Raw genomic sequence first — 14,638 nt, 5'->3', positions numbered from 1 at the left:
CTGATTGGTCACAAGTGGCCATTATCATTACCTCTGTATTGCACCAGCAATGAGCAAAATGTGGACTATGCTCTGATAGCAGAAGTTGCAAACACTTGGGTCAACTGTTGCTAGGGTTGCCACTTTTTCTGGAAAAAAATATCGGCCTTCCTATATTTATCTTTTTCCAAATTAATAACATTGGGATGAACCATAATTTTTACTGGCCAGGCCAGGTGGCAACCCTAACAGTTGCTGTAAAGTACTGTGCTGTGTACAGAGTTCCTGACTATTTTCTGTGGCAGAAATGAAATATCCATCCTGAGCCTTTCTGCAATTCCTGAAATGTTTACTGAGGGATTCTGGGTGTTGCAGTCCGTCAACTGCTGTATTGCCAGAGGTTAGACAATGCTGCACTGTGGTGTATTTAGCTTCCCTTAAAGGGATTGTTCACCTTTAAATTAACTTTTATTATAATGCAGAGAGTGATAATTGCAATTTGCAAATTGCTTTTCATTTTTTTTTATTTGTGTTTTTTGAATTATTTTGCTGTTTATTCAGCAGCTTTCCAGTTTGCAATTTTAGCAATCTGATTGCTAGGATCCAGATTACCCTAGCAGCCATGCATTGATTAGAATAAGAGACTGGAATATGAATAGGAGAGGGCCTAAATAGAAGGATGTGTAAATAAAAAATAGCAATAACTATAAAAGTATAGCCTTACAGGGCGTTTGTTCTCAGATGGGGTCAGTGACCCCCATTTGAAAGCTGGACTGAGTAATAAATAGTAAAATAATTCAAAAACTATAAAAAATAATAAATGAAGGTCAGTTGAAAAATTGCTTAGAATTATCCATTCTATAACATACTAAATGTTAATGTAAAGGTGAACCACCCCTTTAATATAAACTCTTCCTACGGTGTTAGCATAAAAACAATTGTGTATTCCCTATAAATATTCACTGGTTATGCATTAATAAAACTGTAAAATTAGTTAATTCAGTTTACTGATAACTGAAACAAATTTTCTTCTTTTTGCTAGCAGATAGAATACATCTGAAAGCACATAAGCCATTCATTAAAGCAAAACTTTGTGTGCTCTTGCTGGCAGCAAATAAAAGCGTTAACAGAACAGGCATGAAGCGCATTCCCTACTGCATTATAAAGACAAACCATAGATAATAAATGCCCCCATTACTTTTTAACAACCACTTAAAACACAAGGCAAGCACCATATCTTTTAATGACATGACTGAGCAAAATAAATTTGGATAACAAAAATGAAGATTAATAGAACTAGTTAGCTTTTTACTTATCATACATTTTATTGGCTACATGGAAATAAATATGTTGCTTTTGGAATCTGAGATATGTATGTCACTGTGTTATGTTAAAACTATTAGCCCTATTAATTATAAGGCATATCCAAAAGCAGATTGGGGCCCTATAGTTCCTCTGTTGCTCTGGGGCACATTTTTTTCTGGCCCGTTTCTGTTCCCATTTTATTAATCAAACATTTAACAGTAAATGTAAACACTATTAAAAGCAGCACAACACTGCCAGTGAAGTTTGATAAACCAGGACAATTATACAATGTACTATGAAATAGCCTCAAAGTTTGAAGCAGGTCTGGTAATACATAGAAATCAATCCAGTGTCAGACTGGGATGCCAGGGGCCCACCAGAAAGCCTTAGATCTTGGGCCCACCAGAAAACCTAAAATCATGAGCCCACCAGAAAACTTTAGACAGTGGACCTTTCCAAACTATTATTCCTCCTCTACTCAACCTCTTTATTCTCCTAGTATTTTATATATGCTTACAATATTCTCCCAATATTAAGCATTTTCACCATAAATAAATAGGGAATGACCATGAAATAGGCCAAATGTTTAGAAACAAGAGGCCCACTAACACCTGGGCCCACCGTGAGTTTTCCTGGTATCCCGATGGGCCAGTCCGACACTGAATCAATAAGATGTTTTCAAACAGGTAACTTCCTGCTAATTGGCTGCGTTAGGTTACAAGAATGGGTGCAAACATTGCTTAATGTCTTAGAATTCACCAATAGCATATAAACAGTTGTTAGAGACCAATAGAATGTTGATATGTCGATTAAAGACAAAAGCGGAATTGACCTGCGCGTGGGTCTGGAGCTCCAAAGTGACTCAAAGGAAGAAGCTCTTCAGGAATGGATTTCATAGTCATCACAGTCGTCCCATGGGTTGATAGATGAATGCACTCTGTAATACGGACTTCCAAAGTTCTGGACCTTTCCCGGGAAGGCATGTAGAGGTTACAATGACAGTACACACTGTGTGCATGCACCTGCTCAGTGCTAATAAGCCTCCTTTAAGCCTTAGAATTAAAGTGATGTCATTAGACCAGCTTACTATCACAAGGTCATTGCAAAAGGATAAGTTCATGTTGACACTATACTTGTTCACTAAATCAGCCTTGTGGGAAGTTCTGGTCAATATCCTGCACATGACAGCCATGTTGTTGTATGAAGAAACAGTAATTATAGTCTCACTACACACTCTGGCTACATTAACAGTATCCAAAAAAGACAAAAAAAAGTCCTATTTCTCATTAACTACTTTGAAAATTGTTTCAAAAACAAACACAAGTTTTATGTGATGCCAGTATATCTGTGTGTAACAAAGCACTGATAGTAATCAATGGCAGTAACGTGATACTCAGTATTAAAATGCGTGTACAGAACACACTAGAGATACAAATATGTAATTTATATAAGTTTTGTAAATGCCCATATATTGAGAAAATCAGATTGTAATCTTATACATGTTATTTTAACACCCTGGAAAATCCGTTTAACAAGAACTTTCCGTTTCTATATGTACTAAAAAGCACACACTTGTTAAATGAGGAATGTCATACAGGTTTAAAGTTATGAGAAATTATTATTATTACAGGTATGGGACCTGTTATCCAGAATGCTCGGGACCTGTGGTTTTCTGGATAACGGATCTTTATGTAATTTGGATCTTGATGCCTTAAATCTATTAGAAAATCACATGAACATTAAATAACCCCAATTGGCTGGTTCTGCATCCAATAAGGATTAATTATATCTTCGTTTGGATCAAGTACAAGGTACTGTTTTATTATTAGAAAGAAAAAAGGAATAATTAAAAATAAATTGGATTATTTGGATACAATGGAGTCTATGGGAGACAACCTCTCCGTAATTCTGAGCTTTCTGGATAAGGAGTTTCCAGATAACGGATCCCATACCTGTATTATTATTAATAACATATTTTTAAAGCACAAACATTTTTCGCAGAGCTGTAAAATAAATTTATTTATACAAAGAACATAAAGAATGACATACATAGCAAACTTTAACCAATACAAAAGGTGAAGAAGGCCTTAGACAAAAGAGCTTACAATCTAAAAGGGGAAGGAGTTGAGACACAAGGTGTGAGAGTGGGTAAGTTCAGAAATAAGCAAGCCTAGCTCGGTACTAGGGATGCACCAAATCAACTATTTTGGATTTGGCCAAATCCCCAAATCCTTCATGGATTTGAAGGACAGCATATGCAGTTTTACACTCAAATATTTTCATACGTACATAGTGTTGCAACTTGCATCATATCGAAGTTATCATTTTCATTTAAATTGGGTTCATACATTTGTCATTTTTAATATGGTCATAAAAAAAGGTAAGCATAGAAAGGTAGATAACAACTACATTTTTCAACTGACAATCCGCTTTCTGCTTTGCAAGTAAGAAGATTAAAGAGTGAAATGAAGGCAACATGAGATACATATGGATGCAGTGATCTAGAGAATGAGATATTGATAAAAGGTCTACTACACATATTGGTTCTTTATCAAAAACTCCATTATCCCATAGACTCTATATTAATCAAATATCTTGAATTTTTCTTTTTCTCCTTTAATAATAAAACAGTAGCTTGTCCATGATCCTATCTAAGCTGCATGAATCCATATTGGTGGCAAAACAATTATAGTGGGTTAGTTTACTGTTTAAATGATTTTTAAGTAGGCCTAAAGTATAGAAATCCAAATTATGTAAATATCCCTTATCTGGAAAATCACAGATCTCTAGCATTGTGGATAACAAGTCCTAGACCCATAATTATAATTTTTCAGAGAAAGGGGTGCAATATCTTGAAATCAGCAGAATGTTCTAATAAGCTGAATGTCTTGTAATCAGATACAAAGAACAAAAGACAAATACACCCACAGGACTTACTTAAATGGAAAGTGCAAATATATTGAGGAAGTGAACAATGCTTTACTCCCCTGTTGAGACCATTATCAGGATTTCCTGGCAAAGGCCTTTAAATGGTGCATTAATACATTTTTGCTCTTGATTGATGCCTCTGCATGAACAAAATACAAAAATCATTTTGTACTTGCCACACATATAGTTAAACAGATAATCAATTTGAATTTATATGTTTGTGCTTGTATATTTTTGGTCTGTGCACATTTGATTGTTCATGTGTGTTTAACATAAACACAGAAATGGTTTGATATCCTTGGGTCCCTAGATGTTGCAGAACTACAATCTCCAGTATGCCTTTGCACTTGATTCTATGTTGGGGATGCTGGAAGTTACAGTCCTCCATCACCTGGTCTTCCCCATTGTAGCATGAGTTACCAGTGACAGTATTTAAGCCATGAATGGCAGTGTAGTCTGTGACAGATATCAATGAAGACCAGATAATCCTTTGCAATCAGCATTTTATTGTATTAAAGTGGATGGTAAATAGATTGTATATAAAGATTGGGAGTCCACCTCTGATTTAAACTCGCCCCAGTTCACAGGCGATATATATATATATCAAAATTCCTTGTATCCAAAGATAGCTGTCCCAAAGGCTTACTTTTCCATAAAAAGTTTCTTTATTTAAATTATCATTAAAAATTCAGTTACATACAGTCCCCCCAGGCCCACCTTACGCGTTTCGCACCCTCCGGCGCTTAGTCATAGGTGTATCTTCTTTTTGCTTAATCAAAATCTTTGAGGGATTAACCCTATTGTGTTAATTGCTCTTCAAACATGCCTATATGGGGTTTTTGCATTACTTTTCATATGTTACTGTTTACAAATTCAATTATTAAGTATGTATAATAGTCACTGTTTATAAATTCAATTATTAAATATGTATAATAATATGTATCACAAAAATAGTATAATAACCAAAAATCAGTAGCACTCACTTCTTTTGCATTTGTTGTTCATAAACCGTCAATAGCTCCCTTTTTAGTTTCGATAGCCCCATCTTCGGCCCCTAAACAATGTTAGCCCTTTCACGTATAACAGGTAACATCAAATACACCTATGACTAAGCGCCGGAGGGTGCGAAACGCGTAAGGTGGGCCTGGGGGGACTGTATGTAACTGAATTTTTAATGATAATTTAAATAAAGAAACTTTTTATGGAAAAGTAAGCCTTTGGGACAGCTATCTTTGGATACAAGGAATTTTGATGGTAAATAGATGACTGATTAACCCTTTAGATTTAGCATACTGCGTGGGGCAGGGGCACTGCTGCCATGAGGTGAGTTGAGCAGCTCACTTGTTACCAGGAGTAGCATAAAGACGTTCCCACACTCGGAACGATAAGGGGGCACAGCATCAGAAAGGCCTCCTCAGAGCGGCAAGGACCCCCTGGCCTACCACTGGCCTGGAGTTATCTTTGACCAGTCAAATCACTACCCAAACCTGCCTTTTCTACCTCCATAATATTGCGAAGATACACATCTATCATGGCTGCCTGTAAAAAATCCTTCTGCTAACCTGTCAAAGCCCTTCACTTATCTGCTGTTAACTATATTTCTACATTTGTCTCCCTGTATGTTCCTGGCTGCCTCCTCCACTCCTCTAAGAAACACCCTCTTTTCACATCATCAACACCCACTGCTGTCTCTCTTGCTGCTCCTAACATCTGGAATTCCATCCATCAATTCCTCTCTAGGGAACACTCCCACAATGTCTTCAAAAAGCAACTCAGATCCTGCCTTTCAGAGTACTAGAACATTACCCACCCAATACCCAGCACTTTGTCCTCCTTTTGTGCCTGTATCTTTTCCACCCACTTAGAATCTCTAGGGGGCGCCATTATACAGTATACCTGTTACATAATGACTCTTGGTTTAAAAAACATCTGATTGTAACTTGCATGTAAAATACAATAAATATTCAATAAAAAATCTCTAGGGGGCAGGGAATTCCTTCTAACTATTGTCCCCAGATTTTATAAAATGTCCTTTGACTCCCTCTTTTAAGGTAGACTAGCTGCTCTGGTTTACATATTTCAATCATTACTTTTTCCAAGCTTGGACCTCTAGGGAATTGCTAGTTTTCCAAGTTTTTTTGACAAGGAACAATGCTTTTTTACACAAACAAAGTATGCAATTTGTTGGTAATAGATTTGGCAAGTATATTAAGTAAGCAAACTTTAGGAGTATTCAATGTGGTTTGTACCATAGTGTCTATACTATCCACAATTCTGAACTAATCTGTATAATCTGTAAATGTATTTATGTATTTATTAGTTTGTCCTCCCTATGTGTTTTCTATATTGTAGATTTGCAGTTAAAGTGAAAAGTAGAACTGTTTTACAGATACCAAACTGAGTGGGATCTAATGCTACTTTGCCCATGGGTTAATAGCATAGGTAATGTTCGATATCTAAACCCATGTAAATTGTTATAAACAGTTTTGCATATGTTGCAGCATGACTTTTCATATCCTTGCTACATAACATTAACATTAATTTAATAACACAAATAATGGCAGCTCAGTGCTAGCAGATGATATTAGATTTTGTGTTCATCTGTTTCTCACCCAAAACAAAGACATTCTCAAAGTAAAACAGATTGGCTGTTCAGCCCCCTTTTGTCCCCAATGTAATATAATCATGCACATGCAAATTGTAATCCTTAATTGGTAAAATGTTTTCAATGTCCTGCCAAAGGTTTATCATTGAAAAAAATTGTCTTGTAGACTATTTGACCTAAACACCTGCACAGCGATTTAGTGATTAATCACTTTTTTCTATCGATGGCTGTATTAGTAAAAAAGGCAGACGCATGGGAATAATCCATTGTCAAATCTAAGAATCCATAGACGAGACGACCTAAATGATGATGCCATTGAAGAAGATTATGGTATAGATTAATTCCTGCCAGCAACACTTGACTGACACACTAAGATTCCAGGGAATAGTCACTGGGTCGCTGCTGGATTGCTGCTTGTATTTTCATGTTATTATATGCGTTATGTTTTCTTATGATCAACCACATCATTCTTTTGCTTTCCTGAGGGCAAGAGTTGCACATGTTTGAAATTTATATTGTGATTAACCTGATAACTGTCAAGGATTGGTTACCATTTACAGAGATACATAAAACACATATAACTCTTCAATATCAGCCTATTTTTAACTGTTTAACAGCTGCATCAACTTGACGGCGCTCTGTGACAAGCATGTGTACAAGCTATGATTATTAAGGGGTTACATTTTTTTTCTATGTGATAGGACCATATCCTGATGAATTACAGCAACTGTTTAAAAAAAAAGTCCAGAACACATCTTGTCCCACAAATGATTATAGGCTAAGGCCTCTTCTTCATTAGTCTATTGTGTTAGAGTTGAAACTTCACAGCAGTAATACTATTATATATCCATATTTTAATAATGCTATATTACTAAAACCTGCCTGTCCAGTATCTTATAGACATACTTGGGCTGTTAAAAACTGCCAACTTGGCCCCTCCATACCAAATAAGCAGCTTATTGGTCTGTGTGGAGTCCCCCAACCAATATATGTCTTCAGATAAGGCAAATATCTATTGTGTAAAAAAAATCCCATTGGATTATGATTCACTTGATCTCGGCAAGCAAGAGGATTTAGTAATGTGTGCACTTCAAGAAACAGGAAAAGGGGACTTCACCGGACAGACTTAATCATCACGTGGAAACCATCTTGATAAAATCGTACATACTTTATTGAAAATCCTTCTAAAATCACAGGCGGGCAGGGGATATGTGCTTGACGCGTTTCGTGACCTCTGAGTCACTTCTGATGCCTGTGATTTTAGAAGGATTTTCAATAAAGTATGTACGATTTTATCAAGATGGTTTCCACGTGATGATTAAGTCTGTCCGGTGAAGTCCCCTTTTCCTGTTTCTTGAAGTGTTCGCAAGCCGCGGCCAGAGCGGTCTCTTTGGGATATATCGGCGTGCAGATTCCCTGTTCAAGGGCGCTCCCGACTAGCTACTGACTGCTCCTGACCCCCATATCCGATTTAGTAATGTGTGACCAGTTTATATAAGATAGCAATATCAATCGGATTCTTCCTTTACTACTATAACAGTCTCTATTCTCCTGGGAAGGCTTTCCGCTATATATTTGAACATTGTTGGTGGAATTTGCTTCCATTCAGTCACAAGACCATGTGTGAGGTTGGACATTAATCCTGGGGATCATGCCTGGCTCGCAGTTGGCATTGCAATTCATCCCATTGGTGTTCAGTTGGATTGAAGCCAGGACTCTTTGTGGGCCAGTTATTCCACTTCCATCTTAACAGAGAGAATCTTTCTTTGTGTATACATTATATATATGTGTATATATATATATATATACAGTAAATCGCACAATTCTGAAAGGGCTGCGTGATTTGACCCTTGCAAGTTTGCGGCTGGTTGAAATGAACTGACCTGGTCACTGCCCAGTAGCATCTCTGATCTGGGGCCCTGCCACTGCCCTTTATCAACTATTTTACCTTTACATAGAGAGCCAAATATGTGCTTTGTTAAAAATAAAAGAATGAGGAAACACAGAAGAACATTGTAAGTTCTAAGGCTGGAATGTGGAGTTGTATTACACCATTCCATTCAGCATCTGAAATTATCATTCATTTGTAGGGTTAAGGAAATGAAACGTAGCAATGCAAGATTTAATGCTGCAGAGAAAGATTTAGCATTATTTCCTTACATGTGTGACTAAAGCATTAGAGGGAACTGCCATGAAAAACTCACAATTAAAAGTCACGTTTTTCTAACATTTGCTTGCATTGTCCCCTTACGAGGACCACTGAGACAGAAGCACCACTGCTGTGTTCAGGGACATTTTATATAAGACTGAAGTATAGCATTACATATAATGTATATTGATTGTAAGTATGGTATGGAACCTGTAATCCAGAATGCACAGGACCTGGGATTTTCTGTATAAGGGATCTTTCTGTAATTTGGATCTTCATACCATACATCTACTAGAAAATCATGTAAACATTAAATAAACCCAATAGGCTGGTTTTAGTTCCAATAAGAATTAATTGCATCTAAGTTGGGATAAAGTACAAGGTACTGTTTAATTATTACAGAGAAAAGGGAAATCATTGTTTAAAATTATTTGGATCAAAAGGAGCCTAGGGGAGACGGCGTTTCCGAAATTCAGAGCTTTCTGGATAACGGGTTTCTGGATCCCATACCTGTGGTAAGGAATAAATCATTTGAAAACATATTAAAGCAGACCTGTCACCCAGACATAAAAAGCTGTATAATAAAAATCCTTTTCAAATTAAACATAAACCCCAAATTATTTTTGTTATTAAAACATCCATTCCAGTTATAAACACTTCTAAAAGTCTCAGCTGTCAATCATATATTACCTTAGGCATAGGGGCAGGGCAGGGAATTACTTTCACTTTCCATTCTGTACTTCCTAGATTTCACTGCACCCCCACATTCCCCCGCCCTCCTAACCATCTAATTGTAAATCCAGTGCATATCAGGTGCCCCAATCTGGCACATAAACAAGATTTTGGGATGGTGCAGAGCGTCTTCAAAATGGCACCTGCCTGTCTGCTGTGATTATGAATTCCAAGACTAATAAACACAACATTTCAATTATTTTTATAGTGTAAGTAAAATGTATTTTGCTTGACTACCAGCATATATTAGGATTTGGAATTATTTCTTAAGGTGACAGGTCCCCTTTAAATAAAGAGTTCTCAAATAGCACAACCCCTGTGGAAGGTTGAGGGACTGGTAAGATGGACGTGCCCAGCCAAGAAAGTAGTCTAGTGGATACAGGGGGCTGGGAATCATAGGTTGTATTATACACAGTGAAACAAAGTATATTACTACACACAACTATATTATATACAGCTGTAAAAAGGTTCAGAGAAAACTGGTGAGTAAAATTCCCTCCAATCCAGCAAAATATTAACAGGTTTTCCAAACGTCATTAATTCAACAAGTTTTGTCAGGGGCCTGGCTTGTGAAGTTTAAGCTCTGGTTTTCCATTAAATGTGAAGCCATTACATCTATGTACTTATACTGAAATTATGATTGCTGTCTCCTTTCCAGCATTCATTAGTTTAGTACTGAAGATCCTTTCCCATAAATCATTCATGGAAATGAAATCCAACACTCGGACAGGAATCTCTGCTTTGCCAACATACAAAAGAATATTAGTACACTAGAGCAATGGCCTATAAATAATTAACGGGGCTTGCTGTTAACTCTATGAAGTAATGCCAGTGAGCTCCAGCACTTGAAAGCATAACACTGCCAGCAATTTATAAATGAAAATAACTTATTCACAGTCATAGGAAACTTTCCCAGCAGAACATGGGTTAAAATGTTTATAAGCCAAGCAATCCAACGGCAATCCTGACTCATTACACAACCATATATATATATATATATATATATATATATATATATATATATATATATATATATATATAAATAGTATGCACAAAATGTCTCTGTCTAAAATATATTGATAATGGGTTGAGTGCAGAGGACTCTTGTATTTGTCTATATATATATATATATACACACACACACACACACATATATATATATATATATATATATATATATTTGTAGATTCATATACACTACGGCATACACAATGCTAAACAATTATGTGCTTTGACAAAATATGAAGGACAATGTCACAAATTCATTGAGTACTTCCCATTGCATTCTCTTAACTTGTTATAATTGCAAAAACACATAGTGACTGTAACATTGGCCAGAAATTGCTAGTTAACTGTACACAACTTTTAAAATATTTACTAGCCAATGGTAAAACTCGTATTATGTTTATGCTATTTCATTAAATAAGCATTGATTTCCCTATGAAACAAACTGCACTTGTTGCCCTTTGGCTGGGGCATGTTGTGAAAGCTTCAGTACGTAAGTAAGATATAGGGAAATTGACGCTTGAATGATCTGTTGCCTCCTTGTGGTAGCTTGTGTAATACAAATCCTAAAATAAAGAAAGATGTATTTGCCAAATTATTTTTGATTAGTAAGTTCACCAAAATCATATGATCATTTTATCTATTATTTCACAGGATATATAAATGATTATAGTGTTCAGGGCTTTTCTAAGCAATTTTGCAATTTACATTAATCATTTTTTTTTGTTTCAAAGCTATTAAGCTGTTTATTAACAGCTAATATCATGAGTTATCTGACAATAGCACCACCTGCTGGTCAGTTTCTCTGTACAGTGGGAAAAATATATAATATTCAGAAGGAAAACAGAAAAATGTTCTGATATAGCTCTTCTCAGGAAAGAGATGGGACAGGTCACCTGAGGTTTCTGATCTTTTTTTTTTTAATTGACTTTTTTTTCTATTGACTTATATGGGATTGCAATATGTGAAACATTCACAAATAGAAGTGTTTCAGAATTTGATTGGTTTGATTGAAGTGATGGTATTTAAAACTGAGGCTCAGCTGCTAATGGGAAGCATCTTAGTCATTGGGATGAATATTTATTCAGATATTGCAATCCCATATAAGTCAATAGAAAGATGTGACTTTTCCCTCTGGCGAACTGTGGCTCTGAGCAAACATTGTGGTTTTTGTACAGTATGCCTTTCCCATGACTGCTATGTACATGGATTCCTACACTTTTTTTTATTAGACATAACACACATACAGTATATAGATATATATAGAGAGAGAGAGAGAGAGAGAGAGAGAGAGAGAGAGAGAGAGATGCCCCTCTCCCTTCAGCCTGAAGTATTACAGTGTCCCCTTAACTAGAACATTATTGAAATTTTTACTCTTGTAGCCTGAATACCAACCAGTTTATTGTAGCAACAATATGTTGATATTTATTCTGTTTCTGTACTTCACTGCATTCTCTATGCGCTATAATTGGCAAACAAATCTTTAAACTAGCATTTAAGTTTCACAAAAGGGAGATGTTTTCCATATGAAGTAATGCTTGTTGTGACTCTGGCTACACACAGGCACACAATAGAGAATATACATGGCCTGGCTCACCAAGCCCCCAGTGACACATACTGATTCAGTCCTGGAATTTTATGTGCTGCGTTGGGGGCTGAAGAGAACAGAACTGGCTGTTTTACTGGTGACTTAGGGGAGGTTACATTCCCTAGTGAAAATCAAGAGCCATAGCAAAATAAATATGCCCCTTTCCAGCAGCTATTACTGTTTCCATTTAGTCGTGTAGTAGGCTTGGGGTCCCCAACCTTTTGTACCCATGAGTCACACAACACAAGCATGAAAAATGCTCCTGGGTGGTGCAAAATAAGTGCTGTGATTGGCCATTTGGTAGCCCCTATGTGGACTGGCAGCCTATAAGAGGCTCTGATTGACAATACACTTGGTTTTCATGCAACCAAAACTTGTCTTCAAGCCCGGAATTGAAAAATAAGCACCTGCTTTGTGGTCATTGGGAGCAACATCCAAAGGGTTGGTGAGCAACATGTTGCTCATGAGCCACTGGTAGGGGATCACTGTATTAAACACTAAATTAGTTTGTTGTGGTTTCCTGTTCTACTACACTGACTAAAACTGTCATTTCCAGCCAAACTGTATGACCATTTGTCTGCATCTGACCCTATTAATGAGCAGTGAGTAGCACTAGTGTTCACCTACCAATATTTTAAGTAAGACCAACTGCTAATTCCCACTGGGAAATTGACGGGGCATCATCTGACAGAGAAGTGAACTGCATGGGTCCATCAGTTAGATCAGTGCAGCTGGTCATGTTTATGTCATGTTATGTCAAAGCCAGACTGTGTGTTGCCTGCTTAACAACAGGCAATTCTTTCTTAGGCTGCTCGTCATTCCAGTTACATCTAATTATGTGACCCAGCCCAAAAGGCACACCCCAGTCTAATATTTTCAAAACACTTTTCTCACCTGGATGTGACTGGAAGGAGGGCATTAAATCTAAAAAGTGGTGACAAAAATGACATCCACTTATTATACAGCCAAAGAGACTGAGTTACATGCTTGCTTATTTGCTTTCTTAGGAGGCCATTTGTTGCTTTTTCTAACCCCATATGACCTAATTATAATCCCTAAATTATTTGATCAGCTTGCTATGACTTGGGTGGCTGAACTGTAATATTTCATTATCCAAAAACAAAAAGACAATATTAGAATCAAAATAAATGTATATGCTGTGATGGGCCCCTAGTATGTACAAAAACACAGAATAATCAGTGTACATATGTGCTACAGTTAATAAATAACATTTTTAGATACAGGTATGGGATCTATCTGGAAAACCATTATCCAGAAAGTTCAGAAATACGGGAATGCCATTTCCCATAGTGTTCTACTTAAAGAAAAAGGTTTTATTTTCAAACAGTAGCTTGTACTTTCCTGGTAACTAAACTGCAAATGCAGTAACCAAAGCTTTTTTGGATAAGCCCAGGTCCCAAGCATTCCAAATAATAGATTCCATACCCAAAGTAGGTGATAAAACAAAAGAAACCTTTAGATTCTGGTTCAGCTCTTTAAAATGTGTACCTTTCAGACTGGTAGCAATATAAATCTGGGTAAAAACATTCTGCAGCTCTCCACATATTGCTAAACTACAATTCCCAGCAAACCCCAACAGCTTTCAGTTTGCAGGGGTTGCTGGAAACTCTATCCCAGTGCCGCTGGATAGCAATATGTATAAGAACAGCTGGGAGGCTGCTGCATAGCCTCTAATTGCAGGTGCAAGATACAAGACCACCAGCCACCAGCCCCTTTGCCCCTGGCAGTCTGGTAATATAGATGTAGCTGAGTGAAATGTGAGACAGTCCCATCAAACAGCAAGACAGAGATAAAAATAAATCTGGCACATACCCACTGCGAGTCCTTCGCTGTCTGACATCATGAGAAAACAGTCTCTGCTCCAAGAAAGAAGAGGAAAGGGAATAAAAGCCTTAGTTATAGATACTGCACAACAACAGCGCACTTCTCCAGCCTTGGGAGTGTGTGTTAGACAGACAGCTTGGGTTAGAACTTGCTTATGGGAAGAAAAAGATACTGTCAAGAGTTTCCTGCTATTGGTGGATATATTTGAGTTTTCCCTCCCCTTGGGGTTTTCCCTCTTCCATTAGTCGCTTAGCATGCAAATGCAATATTTATGTTGTGAGCTATTAGTAGTGGCCTTAAGCTTTTATTGACAAGTTGCCTATCAAGCAGCTGCTCTTCTGTCAGGCACTATTACAAGTGCTGGAGGAATGCACCTCTGAGTTTGGTTCCCATAGATGTAGCCACTGGCAACAATGGATCTATTCAAACTTCATGTGTAACGTATAAAAAAAAGGTTTCTATATTTAGGTACAGTGCCCAGACCATTGTAAAGCAATTTTAA

At 37.0% G+C, this 14,638-nt stretch overlaps 1 protein-coding gene across 6 annotated transcripts in view; it reads right to left on the bottom strand.

Annotated features, from left to right (window-relative positions):
- The window catches only part of LOC108698775 (echinoderm microtubule-associated protein-like 1), a 77,330-nt gene extending 63,060 nt beyond the window's left edge, over positions 1-14,270 (bottom strand). For 2 of the 6 annotated variants that reach the window (XM_041573062.1, XM_041573063.1), the window contains exon 1: positions 2,117-2,278. In XM_041573062.1, the coding sequence (XP_041428996.1) occupies positions 2,117-2,267 (151 nt within the window). In that variant the 5' untranslated portion in view covers positions 2,268-2,278. Of the gene's footprint in view, positions 1-2,116; positions 2,287-14,124 lie in introns of those variants that run through there. The other 4 variants (XM_041573066.1, XM_041573060.1, XM_041573061.1 and 1 more) reach the window with 4 other exon arrangements.
- Positions 14,271-14,638: the final 368 nt, after the last annotated feature.

The sequence above is a fragment of the Xenopus laevis genome, chromosome 8L, assembly GCF_017654675.1.
Source record: "Xenopus laevis strain J_2021 chromosome 8L, Xenopus_laevis_v10.1, whole genome shotgun sequence".
NCBI lineage: Eukaryota > Metazoa > Chordata > Amphibia > Anura > Pipidae > Xenopus > Xenopus laevis.
This window is presented reverse-complemented; position numbering and strand designations above follow the sequence as displayed.